The 17,973-nt window shown below is 43.5% G+C and overlaps 1 protein-coding gene across 1 annotated transcript in view; it reads left to right on the forward strand.

The window, feature by feature from the left end:
- Window positions 1–17,973, forward strand: part of CARD11 (caspase recruitment domain family member 11) — a 586,831-nt gene that overhangs the window by 65,606 nt on the left and 503,252 nt on the right. Inside the window, exon 2 of the mRNA XM_068244905.1 lies at window positions 14,762–14,971. Coding sequence (XP_068101006.1) covers window positions 14,773–14,971 — 199 coding nt within the window. The 5' untranslated portion in view covers window positions 14,762–14,772. The remainder of the gene's footprint in view (window positions 1–14,761; window positions 14,972–17,973) is intronic.

A 17,973-nucleotide genomic window follows, 5' to 3' on the forward strand; every position in this document is an offset into this window, starting at 1 on the left:
TTCTGTCTTCTGGGATCGCGCTAGCTACTTTTCGCTAGCGCTGGGGATCCTTCTGTTCTGCTACTCTGTACCTGGATCGCGCTAGCCACTTTTCGCTAGTGCTGTGGATCCTATCTCTCGCTTGTCCCTGTTTTAGTGTGTCTGTCTTGTCCGCTACGCTTGCTGGAGGCTCGGTGAGGTAACCGTTAAGCAAGCGCTCGCGTCCTCTGTTTCATGTTTGTCTGTTAATGGTTAGTTAGGCGTGCTTGTCTCTATTGTGCTTATCACGTGGAGATTGCGCATAACCGCGTGCACTGTTGCGAATGAGTGCGGTGTTCGCGGTTAGCTAGCGTTTGTTATTTTCCGTATCTCCTTATTGTATTATTTGCTGTGCCTTTGCTACCCTCGTATTCTATTCTGATCTGCCTTGTGTCACGTCTGGCGATCGCACCTCTCGCGATCGCGTTCCTATTTCATATCTGCTGTTGTGTGTGCGCGGTCTCGGGGTGGCGACTGGATTGGCGCACACACATACAACCTGTCCCTTTGCTCCATCTCATTCGCAATCGCCTCTCTTGCGATTGTGTTCTGTGCTTTGTACAATTCCTGTCTGGCACTTGTAGAGGTACAGAGGATTGGTTCCTCTGCACTCCCCAGCGCCATCTGCCGACAGGAATTTCCCTCTACAGGTGCGTAGCACCTTTTGCTGGGTGCCTGCAAATAGATGCTTGTGGAGGATTTCCGCCGTGTCAGCGCACGCGTTGTGCGCTGATCACGGAGAAATTTCCACAATCGTTACAGAATGACCAGCCCAACCCAAAACCCCAGTGTAGACGGAATTTCTGATTTGTACGATTTTGTCGAGTTTGGGTCCTGTGTCTTTAAGAGCTTTAAAAGGCTAAATTCAGAGACCAAGGCGGAATTTCTTTCTGAATGTGTGAGGTTTTGTCTGAATCCCACCTTTCAGATTTCTGATCCGTCCACATCGGCTCTTCTTTTTGCCTATGTGCTCTTAAAAGACGATTTGTTCACCTGGGCATATGATTTGTTAAAAATCAATTCCTGGAATGGTAATCTGTATCAGTTGCTTGCAGTGATATTCTCTCACTGGTTTAAACTGCCTGGCTTACCACCTGCTCTGATTGAGTGTGTAGCTGCTGATAAGTCAGCTGATCTTTCCCTTCCATGCAAAATTTTTCAGTATGACAATCAGTTCAATGTGTCTGTTGCCACTTCAGGTTTTAAACAGCAGACATGCAAAGTGGCTAAAAAGAGAAAAACTAAAAAACGCAAGCATCGGAATAAAACACTCCCTATTGATGTTTGTAATGATGTTGTTCCATCTCCAGGTTTTTTGCCCCAATCCAAAGCTTATGTGGATCCTGCTGTAGGTAGGATCGCACACTATATTAAAGCAGTTAAAAAATCTGTTCTTGTTCCTGAACTCCACCCCTATGGAGATTATTTGGATACTGGCCTGTTTGAACCCCCATTTGCTTCCTGGGATATTGGGGCCTTGCTGCAAGAATTCGATTTTGATTGGAAAGCCTTTTGCGATTTTTACATCGCAAAAAGCAAAAATGTCTTGAATGCTTGTCTCGATTCAATGTACCTTCTGATTGATTCCGATGAATGTGACAAGGATGATGTGGATCTGGTGATCTATGTATGGCAAACGATTTTGGATGAGTTGCACACACACCAACCAATTGATTCCAATAAAGAGACATCGTTGTCGGATGATTGTTCCTGCCTTTCTGGGGTAAAGCATGAGAGTCTTGACTTTGTGCAATCTGAAATGAATGAGTGTGCCGCTGTGGTTGATTCCTGTGCGAATCCTGAAGGATTCTCTCCTGACAGTGTGCAGTTTGAATCTGTGCGATCTGATGCCTGTTTCTCGGATGTTCCTGCAGATTGTGATCGGCATGAGTCTGCCGGTTTCCTCAAGGATGTGTGGGATCCTTTGTCATTTAGTAACAGATCTTTGAGATCTTCCGTCTGTGACCCTGCTATGGGGAAAAGTTCTCGACTATGCAGCGTCAAAAGTAAAATTAATATGCCTAATAAAGTTTGTCCTGTTGGTGTCACTATTTCTTCTGCAGATGAGTCTCTGTCTCTCCCTGTTCACACCTGTAAGGGCCCGTTGCCTGGGGACAGTTGCTCCAGTGTTTCGGTCCTAGATGCCTTGCAGTCTGCTCCGCAGATCGCGGAGGTTTGCGCTATAGAAGCGTCAGTTTCACAACCTAAAGTGAATTTTGATTCGCAGGTTTTGCGTTCTGATTCCTCGGATTCGACATTGTTAGCCGAATCTAAGAGTGAGACAGTGCTTCGGTTTTGCGAATCTGATGCTGAACCTTCTTTGCCTTATTCAGAGACGCTTTCTCTGAACCTGCCCTGTACCATGAATAAAAACATGTTTTCCTTTCACGCTGACATTTGTGAGCCCCTTTCTTGCTCTGAGGGAAGTTCTGACTCTCAACCCTGTACTCTGGATGAGTCAATATTGCCTTGTACAATATCTCCTGCCCTGCCCCTAGAGGCTCATCTAGGTATTGCTGCTATTTTTACCTGTTTTTCTGCAGTTTTGGAGTTGCAAGCTAGTTTGACTGCTACGCAGAATTCCGGGTGCAGTGAGATTGAAGTTAGGGAGTCAGTGTGTGTTCCAATAAATATGCCTGTACATTCCCCTCATGATGATGAGATCCAGTCTCGGTTTGTGGTGGAATCTTCCCTGGGACATCTGCCCTGTTCACAGGATAAAGTTCCAGTTTTGCCCTGTAACATGGATAGTACAGAATCCTTCTTAGAAAACTTGAAAAATGATGTTCTGGAGGTCTCCGAGTTCCTCCCAAGGGGTGCAGAACTTGTGGGAGATGTCTCCTGCCCCCCAGGTCCTTCTGAGGTGTTGCCCTCTTCCGTAGGCCTTGCTGGCTACCTTTTCAGCTCTGGTGGAGCTTCATTCATGTGTAGTCAATGATGATATTACAGTTACAGAAATTTCTGAATTTGAGTCCGAGTCTTCTTTTGAAAGACCAGTACCTGTGACCTTTACTTACTCATGATGATTTTCTGCCCGGTACTGGTTTTGGTCTTGTCGTGTCGGACTCTGAGGTTGGCAGTTCCCCGACATGTCCTGAGGTTTCTCCTGTACTAGTGTACCCCGATGTGCTCTGTGACCCAGAAAGCCCAAGTGTGCCTCGGTTACCAGCGTACTCAGATGCTTCCTCAGTGGAGACATGTTCCGATATAGCCTGCCTGCTTGCATGCCCAGAAGTGGTCCCTGAAAGTCCTGATCTTGATGGGTGTCCTGCTAATTTTGAGTCTGGAATGATCATAGGTTCCATAGGGGTTCTTGGTGGTTCTCCATGTGAGCCTGGTGAGCGTTCTGGCTTCTTGGGATCTCTGCGGAGCTTCAAGGCGTTCTGGGAGATTCCGGGAAAGGTTTTGCTTGGTGCCCTGAATACGATCAGCAATGGCTTTGGTGTTGTAAGGGACACTTCGAACAGGTATTGCGGCAGGTTTGGTATTCTTGGACGCTCCTTGGAAGGTGGTGGGTATTGTCTGGAGGGTGTTGATGGCTTCGTCTCTGGTGTCCACAGTCCTAATGGGTGTTACGCTGAGACTTGTAGTGCTGATGGGCATGTTTCGGTGGTTTCTGTTTCCGATGAGGTCGGTTTCGGATGGACTGACTCTGGAATTGGGCCTTGTCGGGCTGCCCCGACCTTCATGAGTCTTCAGTTAGAGTTTTGTGATGATACCAGTTTTGAGGGATGTCTGGAATCCATCCCTAGAGTGGGGGGGTACTGTGAGAATCCGCTCAGCTGCGCAGGCAGGCAGCCTTTTGACCATTGTTTAGGTTTGCATGCTGCAGGACTCTGGAACAGAGACCTGTCTTTCCATTGCAAGTTCTGGTCTGTTCTCTTGCTGGGGAATTTGCATACATTCGTTATGCAAATCCCCTACCTGCCTTCTTTGATGACTGTCACTATAAGAGTTTTATGTTTCCCAGAAGGCTTTGCTGGTCATTTCCTTTCCATGGTCTGTTCCTGATGGACACTGCTGGAGTGTCAGCCATTGCTATCTAGTATAGTTAATTCCTGGGGGTTGCTTTAGGCTCCCCTTCTAGCCCAGTCAGGTTGTATTATCTGTATTGCCTGTTCTGTCTTGTCTTGCCTGTTGCCATTGTCCTGTCCCAATGGTGGTCGACAGGAAATGGTTCTGATCTCTGTTCTTGGAGTATAGCTGGTGCAGCAGTTGCTACCAGCTATCTCTTCTGTTCTGTCTCCTGGGATCGCGCTAGCTACTTTTCGCTAGCGCTGGGGATCCTTCTGTTCTGCTACTCTGTACCTGGATCGCGCTAGCCACTTTTCGCTAGCGCTGGGGATCCTTCTGTTCTGTCTTCTGGGATCGCGCTAGCTACTTTTCGCTAGCGCTGGGGATCCTTCTGTTCTGCTACTCTGTACCTGGATCGCGCTAGCCACTTTTCGCTAGTGCTGTGGATCCTATCTCTCGCTTGTCCCTGTTTTCGTGTGTCTGTCTTGTCCGCTACGCTTGCTGGAGGCTCGGTGAGGTAACTGTTAAGCAAGCGCTCGCGTCCTCTGTTTCATGTTTGTCTGTTAATGGTTAGTTAGGCGTGCTTGTCTCTATTGTGCTTATCACGTGGAGATCGCGCATAACCGCGTGCACTGTTGCGAATGAGTGCGGTGTTCGCGGTTAGCTAGCGTTTGTTATTTTCCGCATCTCCTTATTGTATTATTTGCTGTGCCTTTGCTACCCTCGTATTCTATTCTGATCTGCCTTGTGTCACGTCTGGCGATCGCACCTCTCGCGATCGCGTTCCTATTTCATATCTGCTGTTGTGTGTGCGTGGCCTCGGGGTGGCGACTGGATTGGCGCACACACATACAACCTGTCCCTTTGCTCCATCTCATTCGCAATCGCCTCTCTTGCGATTGCGTTCTGCGCTTCGTAGAATTCCTGTCTGGCACTTGTGGAGGTACAGAGGATTGGTTCCTCTGCACTCCCCAGCGCCATCTGCTGACAGGAATTTCCCTCTACAGGTGCGTAGCACCTTTTGCTGGGTGCCTGCAAATATACGCTTGTGGAGGATTTCCGCCGTGTCAGCGCACGCGTTGTGCGCTGATCACGGAGAAAGTTCCACAATCGTTACAGTATGGTCTGGAGGAGAGAACTTGGGTGCCGGATTGTCGCATGCATGCGGAGGAATTAAAAAAAGAGTTTCATGACTTACACCCTGGGAAGCCGGTGGGAAGTGTCCGGAGTCCACTCCTCGGGGGGGGGGGGGGGGGGAGGGTGGTACTGTAATGAATAGCGGAGACACCGCCGCGCGGGCAAGTGGCAGGGTGGCTGTCTCCGCGTTCAAGCCGGCGGAGTTTTCCGCACAGCAACATGTCACTGGTTCGCCTTGTTCTTCTAGTGCACACAGATGGAGAGCTACGCTCGCGCCAGGCGACAGGACCTTTATGCCAGCAGAAGGGGAATCAGCTGATCAGGCCGATCAGCTGACTCCAGCTGGACTCCGGATTGGCTGAGTGGCTGGGGCGGTGCTACGGAGCGCTGCAAGTATATATAGGACTTGCTTGTCAGTTGCAGGTTGTCTGCCGTTGCGAATACTCATGTGTGAGCACTCAGACCTCAGTCAGATCTTACAGTGTGTTAGAACTAGTTGGAACTGGGAATTCACACTTAGCCAGGTTCCGCTCAGGCGCTACTGTGTTATTGAACTGTTATACTTCAGACTAGTTCCCAGGTGTTGAGACCAAGGACCTCACACCTAAGACTAGGGAATAACTGTGTTATTACTGTGTTATACTTCAGACTAGTTCCTGGGTGTTGAGACCAAGGACCTCACACCCAAGATTAGGAGATTACTGTGTTATACTTCAGACTAGTTCCCGGGTGTTGAGACCAAGGACCTCACACCCAAGATTAGGAGATTACTGTGTTATACTTCAAGACAAACAAGACAAATAACATTTATATTGCGCTTTTCTCCTTGCGGACTCAAAGCGCCAGAGCAGAGCAGCAGCCACTAGGGCGCGCTCTATTGGCAGTAGCAGTGTAAGGGAGACTTGCCAAAGGTCTCCTACTGAATAGGTGCTGGCTTACTGAACAGGCAGAGCCGAGATTCGAACCCTGGTCTCCTGTGTCAGAGGCAGAGCCCTTAACCATTACACCATCAGCCAACTTCAGACTAGTTCCCGGGTGTTGAGACCAAGGACCTCACACCTCAGAATAGGATTGTGCTATATTGATCCCTGTTATGATCCCTTGCTTTGCTGACCTCTCTCCTGCTTACTGATTCGATACCTTGCCTATCTGTCTACCCGTTGCCAACCTGGCCTGTACCTGGATACCGTATCAGTCTTCTGTCTCTGTACCTTATCTGCTCGTGTGTTGCCGACCTGGCTTGTATGACCCTTCTGGCTGTCACTCGTTCCTTGAGTGCACAGCCTCTCTGTACTCCTTGTGACACCAACTCTATAGGTGTCCATTAGCTGTAAAGGCTGCCTGCTCCTCAGGAAGTCTCCTTACAGTCCAGTCAGGGGACTTTACCTATAGGAGTCCACTGGCTGCAGTACAGTCTGATTCCCAGCCCATCAGGGAATCCTTGGCTTCAGTACAGTCTGATTCCTGAGTCATCAGGGAATCCCTGGCTGCAGTACAATCTCCATCTTCTCCTCTTAAGGAGATTAGTATCTACACCATCAGAGGCCACCTGCTCCTCAGGTGTCCACTGGCTGCAGTGCAGTCCAATTCCCTGCTCTTCAGGGACTCCTTGGCTGCAGTAGTGTCTGTATCTTCCGCTCCTCGGGAGATAACCTTTCTTACTGTTGCACCAAACAATCACATTACATAGGTGTCCTGTGTCTAGCTATACTTGTATTATTGGTGATTCTGCAGATCAGCATATAATCAGGTATAACATCTGTATTATTGGTGATACTGCAGATCATCAATAATCAAATACACTCTGTGTGCTGAAACCAATCGTTACACTGACATTCCCGAGCAGTGAGGTAAATTACTGCCTTGTGTGGTGATCTCTTCTAGCACATGTCAGTAAATGTCTATTTATAAAGATTAGAGCAGTGGTATTGGGACGAAGAATACCGCTTGCTTTGAAGAGGTAATAAGGGTGCGGATAAGAGCAGAGTTAATGGAGACAGATCTTCCAGGCAGCAGTGGTAAGAGCAGAACAAACAAGGAACAAACAAGGCTTCCCGGAATACCCCAGGATGTGTTTTTTAACCTCTTGGGTACCTGTTTTCATATGTTTTTTACAACAGAAAGCCTGCATGTGTAACATTTCTTGAAGTTCTTCTAAGCTGTGGCAATTAAATAGATTGTTTAGAAAGACTAATAGACAGATTCAGGGCAAACATAAGCAGTATAACAAAAAATGCACATCTACAGGGAAGTTGGGGATGCCACTTTTATTGTAACGTTGTCTTTGCATGGAGAAAATGTATCAACTCAGACAGCTTCTCATGTTACCACCAGCTTAGTTCGGTAAATCCCCACACTTCTATGCAACTGTAAACATTTTTATGAATTAGCACACAAAAGTCTAAGATACCGAATGTGGTATTTTCCAGACAAGATTTTTTTCCCACACAGACTTTTATGAATTGACCCCGGTGTGCAGTGCACACCAAACCTTGCCTGTTAATCATACTCTTCACAACTGTGGTGCAACATCCATGTACTTAAAGAGACAGTATCATTTGAAATTCAACAAAAGATAGTATCCAGGGGAAACATGCTTGCTATGCCAAGTAAAACAATCTTCTATACTAAATTTATCTTCATAAGTTAGGTAATTCAGCAGATAAAAAGTTTATAATCATCATCAGCACGATAAGTTAGAGGTATAGAGGAGGGTCGGCGATTGCTTAATCCCGCAATCTGGGCTTTCTCAAGAATGTATGTCTCAACCTGCGTTAGACTAGAAAAATTGTACATCCCTTGGGCATTAAGGGACTGATTCATGAGTCTGCACTGCTTTAAGCAGCGCAAGCTAAATACAAGACTGCACGCTACACAGGGTCGTGCAGTGTAGCGTACCTTTTTTAGTTATGCACCCTGTTTACATAGTAATCCTGGGTGCTGTCAAGTATCGTAACCGCGATACTTCACTGGAGGGGCCGCTACATAGTAGCGGCCCCTCTAGTGAAGTATCACGGTCGTGATACTTCACAGCACTGAGGACTGTGCGTCACTATGTAGACAGGGTGCGTAACTAAGGAAGGCACAACCACGCATTGCATGCAGCCCTGTATTTAGCTTGCGCTGCTGTCATGTAGCTCATGCTGCAATAGCAGCACAGTTCAAGAATCAGCCCCTAAGTGCTGTGTTTCCCAAGTAACTTTCTAGACAAATTTCATACACCGTCTGCAAAAAATGTCTCCTGAGCAGGTAAAAATGATAAGTTTTGTCTTCTGACCATTCCTGGTTAAAACAAAGGTATAAAGATGTATACAGAAAAAGTGTATAGCTCAATTAACCTTAAGGGCTCTTTCACAGTGCAACGTTAAAGACGCACGTTAGAAAATTTTATAACGCAGACTAACGCACAGCAATATTAAAGTGTGTGCGACATTCACAGTGCACACGTTGCGTTGTGTGTAATGTGAGGCGTTATTAGAAAGTGCTGCATGCTGTGCGTTTAGCAATGAATCTACAGCGTTAGTTGTGTTGCACATGCTCAGTAATGTTTTTCGTTTTTTTTTATATGTAGCGCATGCGCCGTTTTTGTGCCATCACTGTGCGACGAAAACGGCGCACCAAATGCAGGGCTAAAGAATGCACTATAACGTTCAAGTTATAGTGCACAATGCTTATGTTAGGGGCACGTTGTGCGACCTTAACGTCGCATCAAACGCAACGTCCTGATGGGAAAGTAACCTCAATGTCACTTTTATAAAACCAACATGTTAGCAAAATGTTAGCAAAAACTTTCCCCATTAAAAAACAAAATAACCATGCTATGGTTTTATGCTCTACTTCAGGCTTTCTCAACCAGGGTTCCCTGGAACCCCAGGGTTCCTTGAGTACTCTGCAGAGGTTCCTTGGCATTTTCCCCCATCATGGGGAAGTATAATAGATCACATTATAATAAGTGGTACTGTAGAAAAAGCACTAAAATGGGGGTCAGAATAATAATGAGCAAATTAAAAAAACACAGTATAATGAGTGGCAGTGTAACAGGGGTAGTGAAACAAAAAGCCACACATAGTTTTAAAGACCATGCCTCCTGAAAAATAAATGCAGGGGTTCCTCGAGATCAAAAAATAGTTTGCAAGGGTTCCTTGAGATTCAAATTGTTTGCAGGGTTCGTCCAGGGTAAAAATGTTAAGACCGGCTTCTCTACTTAGATAACCCAGTCAAACTCACAAACACTGGCAAACCACCACAAACTGTACTCCTGTACATTTTTTTATTTTTTTAATAACCAATAGCATACCAATTGATTTTTACATCCACAATTCTGATCGATTAATTTTGGTAGAAACTATCGATTTTACGAACCGAAGTAATAAATAATGACCACCAATGATCAAATCATGTTCTCTAATTCGATTGAATTGTGACCAAATCATTGATTGATCTCACAAAATCGTACTGTTAATGTGCACCACAAAAATAGTTAACCAAGCTTTATCCATTACACCAATTCCACATAAAGTATATGCAAGATTCCCAGTCCCTGCACTGGCCACACAGCCCCACAGCATGATGGAACCACCACCATATTTTACTGTAGGTAGCAGGTGTCCTTCTTAGAGTGCTGTGTTATTTTTCCTCCATGCATAACACCCCTTGTTATGCCCAAATAACTCCATTTTAGTTTCATCAGTCCACAAACACCTTTTTCCAAAATGAAGCTGGCTTGTCCAAATGTGCTTTAGCATACCTCAAGCGGCTCTGTTTGTGCTGTGGGTGGAGAAAAGGCTTCCTCTGCATCACTCTCGCATACAGCATCTCCATAAAGTGCGCTGAATGGTTGAATGATGCACTGTGATTCCATCTGCAGCAAGATGATGTTGCTGGCTTTAGCATGTAGCATTGTAGTGTGTTGTGTTGGTGGTATAATGGTTAGGATAGCAGCCTACCGAGCACTAGACCTGGGTTTGATTCCCAGCCAATGTTTGTAAGCTGGCTTTTGAAATCCTACAATTCCCTAAGCAAGCTAATTTTTCTCTTGGATATATCACAATGGTACATGCTAGGCTGGCTTCATCATGTAGCATTGTAGTGTGTGGTGTTGGTGTTATAATAGTTAGGATAGTAGCCTACAGAGCGGTAGGCCTGGGTTCAATTCCTGGGCCTGGCCAATGTATGTGAGTTGGCTTTTGACATCCTACAAATTCCTAAGCAAGCTCATTTTTTTCTTGGATATATCATAATGGTACATGCTAGGCTGGCTTCAGCATGTAGTGTTGGTGGTGGTATAGTGGTGAAGAGAGCTACCTACCAAGCACTAGACCTGGGTTCAATTCCCGGCCAAGGTATGTGAGCTGGCTTTTGAAATCCTACAATTCCCTGGAAGACAAGACCCTCCTCTCTCCGGGAGGAGGGAGGGAGTCTATCTAGTAGAAATTCTTCTTATTAGGTAGAAATCAGTTTGGTGGGGAAAAAAATTTGAATTCCGTAAAATTCCGCAGAATTTTATATTTTTCCGTGGAAATTCCAACTTAGCGCTATAGCAATTCCGTTCCGTCGCATCGGAACCGGAATCACCAAATTCCGTCCGGAATCGCGGAATTTATAATTCCGCAGAATCCAGTGACCATCCCTAAAAGGGAAGTAAGAGAGAAGTAACTGCTAGGCCAGCCAGCACACTTGTGGTGCAGTTTGGCGGAGGTTCGTAGGTTCATGGAGTGCAAAGTCTAGGGTGCAAGGACATTTGTGCCTATAGGCTCCTGTGATATAAATCTGGGCCTGCTAGTGGTGTAAAAAGCTTTTTATGTACAAGTTGTGAAAATATCACCTAGGTTAAAAACTCAGGTGAAAAATTGATAATTGCATATGGACCAAAAATCCAACACATATTTGCTTAATAACTTATGTTCCCCTAAAAATCTTGTTTGTTCTACAACCTTAGTACATCAACATCTTGTGTCAAATAATATTTCTTTCAGGAACTATAGAAATTCTGCCTCTAATGAATTGGGAAATCGCTTTCAGATTTTATCCTGTAATCTGCCATGTAAACAGTCCTTCAGCTAAAGCAGCAATACTTTTGTGTTTTCAATAGCCACAGTTTCTGTGTATTAGCTTGTAATCAATAAATAAGTTACATCATTTGTTGCTAACCCATGTCAAAACACTGCTGCAATAAAGCTTTATTGTGAGTGTCATTATATATTTTGTTTTTACAGTAAAGGAAACCATAAACTCGCAATATCTTTTCTAAGACTTTGCAGTTCCTCTTTTGATAAACATCTGCTATTCACAACTTAACAGGCCAGTTCAATGTGTTTTATGTTAGGCATAACATTGGTGTAATATAACTATGCTAAGCTACTACAGATCTGAAAGCTGTCTGTTCATTAACTTCTGTAAATATGCTTTAAATTTCAACTTTTGCTAGGCAAAACAGATATTCAACAGGTTCCATATTTATTGTTCAGATAGAAGTAAAAGTATTCCAGTTGATGGAATCTATTTTGCAAAGTATTCTGAATGAAAGGAAACCTGTTGTAACCTAGGGAATATAGAAAGTGTCATCTTAGTTCCTTTAACAGGAAAAACACTGTGTATGTGCCTTTTATGCTACACTTTTGCCTTTGATATATTCTAAATCATTGAGATGTGATGATATTAAATTGACCAAGATAAGAAAGGCCCTGAATAACATAAAAGTTATTAAAACAAACATTTCATTTTACAACTGTACATATAGTTACTCAACTGGCAATCTGTATGGTCACAGTGAAAATATTGTATTATTTTAACCAATTAACCCCACGGGCTATTTTTACCTTACAGCCAAAAGCCATTTTCACCTGTCAGCACTCCTCCCATTTATTTGCCCATTATGTTATCACTGCGTGATATCACCTAAATGATCTATATCTTGTTTTGTTTTTTTTTGTTTTTGTGGGTGATACTTGTGTTCAGTAATTACTTTATTTTCTATGCATTTTGTAGGGAAAAAGGTGAAAAAACACACTTTTTCTCTAATTGATTTCCCTATAGTTTTTAAATAAACAATGCTACTATAGATAGAACCAAAGCATTTTATTTGCCCATTTGTGCGTGTTTTTGTATCCTAATTAAAAGTCCCTATTTACTAAAATAACAGTAATATATCCTCATGACATGAGTCCCTTAGACCTTCAGGTAAAAGTGTTTTATTTTGGTAACTATGGGAGTAAGTGGGGTTAAAAAAGGTTAATAACTATAAATAAATTATAACTATATTACATTTATTTTTTTATGTATTTTTATTTTAATTGTACTTTTTAGCCACAAGATGGTATAACACACTATCAGGAAGTGTTTTCTCTTTTCATCAATACAGTGCTGGATTCACTGTGAGATGGTGCTTGAAGCCATATCTCACTGTGATGCAAGCACTCTATTGACCTGAAGAAGCGTCCTTGGGCTGTGAAACTTGTCATTGTTTTTGTGCAATATTTTAATAAAAAGCCTGAAAATATAATCCAAAACTTCCAATAAAATATTTTATATAAAAAAAAGCCTGAAAATGTACCAATCGAGTGGTGAGAAGGTCAGCCAACACTTACCTTCCTTTTAAGTTGTTTTTTTAAATTGTTTTATGATTTTATCATAATGTGGACCGCCTTGACATTTTATGTGGGCCCCCCAGAGCTTCAAATGTGCTTCCTTTCCAACTAAGCACACCTGGGACAGTGTTTCTGGTTGAAAAATTGCCAGTTTAGACGTCATGGAGTAGGAAAAGCACAGGAACGCCGGCACTGCAGTCACTGTCCTCTCTTTGGGGAAAAGGAGAGGGGGGGGGGAGGAGAGAAGGAGGCGGCACTGTCACCAACAGCCGGGTATATGTGGTGTGGATCTTCAGAGTGCTCAGACATCAACTTTATCTAGATGCAGGAAGGAGGAGAAAAGCGCCGGCACTGCTGTCATCCACTTTATTCAAAAGTCCAACATTGCGTACATAGTAAAAACATACATGTATTTCAAAAAGTGGCACATACCCGGAGTGGACGTGTATAGGATATGGTGGGTACAGAGGATCTGCCTTCCTTCCATTTATTAAGCCATGGCTGCAATATCTATTTTCGCCACAAGATGGCAGCAAGTTCTCCTGTACTGCTGTTGGCCTAGTTTGCATAGGTTGCTAGGGAGACCTAATACAGTGTCTCCCATATGGGCCACCATAGTCAGGAAGTGCCTGACGTCATCTGCCCCAGGCTGTACTCGTATTCCGAGCGGCCAATAGCGGGGCAAGCTGTGATGGAAAGAAGGCGGGTCTTTTAGTGGCAGGACGCCGCATGCCGACTTGGTGAATACATTTAAGTCTGCCCACGCCAGTTCCCCCCTTGCAGCCTCCGTAGAAGTGCATGAGCGCGAAACGGCCGTAAGGCTCCTCATCCTCTGCACCCACCACATCCTATCCACGTCCACTCCGGGTATGTGCCACTTTTTGAAATACATGTATGTTTTTACTATGTACGCAATGTTGGACTTTTGAATAAAGTGAATGACAGCAGTGCTGGTGCTTTTCTCCTCCTTCCTGCATCCAAAATTGCCAGTTTAGCAGGGGCGCAGTAACAATCTATGGGACCTACCAATTAAATTGGATGGAGCCCCCTCCTGGGAGATAAACTCCTCCCCCTTCCCTGTGTTGCTGGTAAAACAGACACTCACATTCTGTTTCTTCTCCACTAACCCATGTTGCGTAGTGGCACAGTGGAGCAGTGCAATATATACCTTCTCCAGTGCTGCATTGGGTTTCCTCTGTTCTCCCTGGAAGCTGCACACTCTATGTTATGTATCTGACTCCTGATCATGTAAGAAGGTGTGTAGCCTCTCCAACCTCTATGCATAGACAGTGCAGGAATCAGGCAGCTCAAGACCCATAGTAATTAGAAAATAAATGTATTCTACTTACAATGTCCACTAGATATCAAAAACTATTGAATCAGGCATAAACTCCAAACTGCTGACAGGTTTCAAATGCACAGTCAAAGCAGTTTTTTTAATGTGTTTCATTGAAAATGAATGCAATACCATAGAACAGTGATCAGTGACCAAGTATCATACAAGAAAAACATCAGCTCAGTTGATAAACCATCACAGTGTTCATAATCTACAGCTTTACAGGCAGCAGAAACATGCTAGGATATTATATATGTAACATAACAATAGTATGGGATCACGCTTACCATTGATGACATTATCATCTTCTTCTTATATATGTAACATAACAGGATAGTTATTTATATTAAAATAACATTGAGCAACTAGCTCAAACAACTCCCCACCATACCCTAGAAGAAAAAAAAGAAACAGAAAAACTGCACAACCCTATAAGTGGAATAAAAAAAACAACAACTCCATAAGAGGGATAATTGTGATTGGTAGGTAGTAACAAGAGGAGTTGGTACCCTTAATTGAACAGCTACAGGATCTCAAACCATGCTCTGGGAGTCTAGCCATATTTGCCATACCCCCCCCCCCCCTCTCAAAAAAACATGTCTGGAATGAGGCTTTCTTTATTGGTTTCCAACCAGTGATTGTATGTAATTATATCTGGATTTTTTTCTAGAATAAAATACAATGGCTCATGGAAAAGAAATGTTCAAAAATGATGAAAGTGAAATATGGGAGAACATCGAATCCAACAGGCACATGCTTAGTCGTTACATCAATCCTGCCAAGTTAACACCCTACTTGAGGCAATGCAAGGTTATTGATGAGCAAGATGAGGATGAGGTTCTCAATTCTTTGTCATTCTTATCCAGGACAACTCGCACAGGTAAGTTCTGATATACAGTACTGTGTTTTCTAAACTATTCAGATATACAATGTGGTATGCTATTGAACAACAACATTTTGGAAAATTAGAACGCTTTCAACAGATTAATCCTAGTTAAGTATAACTGATCTGAAATGCATAAGCTTTTGCTTAGACAGTGTGCTGTGTAAAAAAAATTTAAACGTTTTTTGAAAAATTAAGGAGTGAAAAAATGCTTTCTATTGAGAACAACAGGCTAAAAAGTTAATGGGAAAATTATTATTATTGATTTCAGTGGCGTAGTTACCATAGGGCTGCAGGTGCTTACAGCACTGGGTGTAGCCATAGCTAGGGGTGCCACTGTGGTGCTCAGCCACTGTGTTCTTCCACTTGGGACCTTTTTTCATAGTTTGGGCAACATTCGGGAAACTAGCAGCAGGAAGTGCAGGGGACTGTACTACTTCCTGCACTAGATGTAGCACCCTTCCCCCTTCCTGTCCCGTGGGCAATGTGTATCCTCACTCTCTACACACAGCCTGCAGTGAGTGAATGTGCAGAGCAGCAGGGTGAGTAGAGAGAATGATAGCTGTGTTGCAGCTGGGACATTAGCAAGGAGAGGTGGCAGGATGTGTTTAGTGCTTCAGAGGTTGCCTGTCATTAGTAGCCATGTGCACTGGCTTCTGTAATACCAGAGTGCCCTAGACTATTAAAAAAATTAACAATTTTATTTTGTTAAAATACTCACAAACATGTAAAGGGTAAAACAGCATTCAGAGTATTAAAGGGCTCTCCCCCGTGCCTCCCGGGTAGGCTTGAAGAAAGTTCAGTTTCTCTGTTATCCTGCTCTCGGTCGTAGCGTGCTTCCTGGTTTTCCTCTGGCTCCACCCAACACGTTTCGTCACACGTGTGACTCATCAGGGGCGTGGTTAGCCATCGGACACCAGGTAAATTTAAAGTATCGCGGGGTGCGCCGTTTTCGTCGCACCTGCCCTGCTATTGGCAAAGGTGGACGCCCACTCCGTCGTGTCCACCCAAAGCAATGGCGGTAGTCCGTGCGGTGTGATGACATCACAATGTCAAGTGCGGAAGATGGGTTGAGATTGTGCGCTCCCGCTTGGTTAACATGTAGAGTTATGGATAAGCGGGGTGGGAGCCCGTTTTTACATGATTTCATGATCAATCGCTAAAATCAGTACAGTATAGACTACAAAAAGTATTTAAAATTACATTAAGCATATACAGTGGTGTGAAAAACTATTTGCCCCCTTCCTGATTTCTTATTCTTTTGCATGTTTGTCACACTTAAATGTTTCTGCTCATCAAAAACTGTTAACTATTAGTCAAAGATAACATAATTGAACACAAAATGCAGTTTTAAATGATGGTTTTTATTATTTAGTGAGGAAAAAAAACTCAAAACCTACATGGCCCTGTGTGAAAAAGTGATTGCCCCCCCCCCCGCTTGTTAAAAAATAACTTAACTGTGGTTTATCACACCTGAGTTCAATTTCTGTAGTCACCCCCAGGCCCGATTACTGCCACACCTGTTTCAATCAAGAAATCACTTAAATAGGAGCTATCTGACATAGAGAAGTAGACCAAAAGCACCTCAAAAGCTAGACATCATGCCAAGATCCAAAGAAATTCAGGAACAAATGAGAACAAAAGTACTGTAATTGAGATCTATCAGTCTGGTAAAGGTTATAAAGCCATTTCTAAAGCTTTGGGACTCCAGCGAACCACAGTGAGAGCCATTATCCACAAATGGCAAAAACATGGAACAGTGATGAACCTTCCCAGGAGTGGCTGGCCGACCAAAATTATCCCAAGAGCGCAGAGAAAACTCATCCGAGAGGCCACAAAAGGCCCCAGGACAACATCTAAAGAACTGCAGGCCTCACTTGCCTCAATTAAGGTCAGTGTTCACAACTCCACCATAAGAAAGAGACTGGGCGAAAATGGCCTGCATGGCAGATATCCAAGGCGCAAACCACTTTTAAGCAAAAAGAACATTAAGGCTCATCTCAATTTTGCTAAAAAAACATCTCAATGATTGCCAAGACTTGTGGGAAAATACCTTGTGGACTGCCGAGACAAAAGTTGAACTTTTTGGAAGGTGCGTGTCCTGTTAAATCTGTCGTAGAAGTAACACAGCATTTCAGCAAAAGAACATCATACCAACAGTAAAATATGGTGGTGGTAGTGTGATGGTCTGGGGTTGTTTTGCTGCTTCAGGACCTGGAAGGCGTGCTGTGATAGATGGAACCATGAATTCTACTGTCTACCAAAAAATCCTGAAGGAGAATGTCCGGCCATCTGTTTCGTCAACCCAAGCTGAAGCGATCTTGGGTGCTGCAGCAGGACAATGACCCAAAAGACACCAACAAATCCACCTCTGAAAGGCTGAAGAAAAACAAAATGAAGACTTTGGAGTGGCCTAGTCAAAGCCCTGACCTTAATCCTATTGAGATGTTGTGGCATGACCTTAAATAGGCAGTTCATGCTAGAAAACCCTCAAATAAAGCTGAATTACAACAATTCTGCAAAGATGAGTGGCCAAAATTCCTCCAGAGCGCTGTAAAAGACTTGCAAGTTATCGCAAACGCTTGATTGCAGTTATTGCTGCTAAGGGTGGCCCAACCAGTTATTAGGTTCAGGGGGCAATTTCTTTTTCACACAGGGCCATGTAGGTTTTGAGTTTTTTTTCTCACTAAATAATAAAACCCATCATTTAAAACTGCATTTTGTGTTCAATTATGTTATCTTTAACTAATGGTTAACGGTTTTTGATGAGCAGAAACATTTAAGTGTGACAAACATGCAAAAGAATAAGAAATCAGGAAGGGGGCAAATAGTTTTTTACGCCACTGTATATATACACAAAGTTACCAATCATGATATTTCTATTTGTTAGGAAAAATAAAACCTTAAAACTTATAATGAATTATAGAAATGTGAAAACTAAAAAATGTGGATACTAATAAAAATACTTCAACTGTAGCCTCTTGCTTCTTAATTTTTCT

This window comes from Hyperolius riggenbachi, chromosome 7 (genome assembly GCF_040937935.1).
Source record: "Hyperolius riggenbachi isolate aHypRig1 chromosome 7, aHypRig1.pri, whole genome shotgun sequence".
NCBI classification, from domain to species: Eukaryota; Metazoa; Chordata; class Amphibia; order Anura; family Hyperoliidae; genus Hyperolius; species Hyperolius riggenbachi.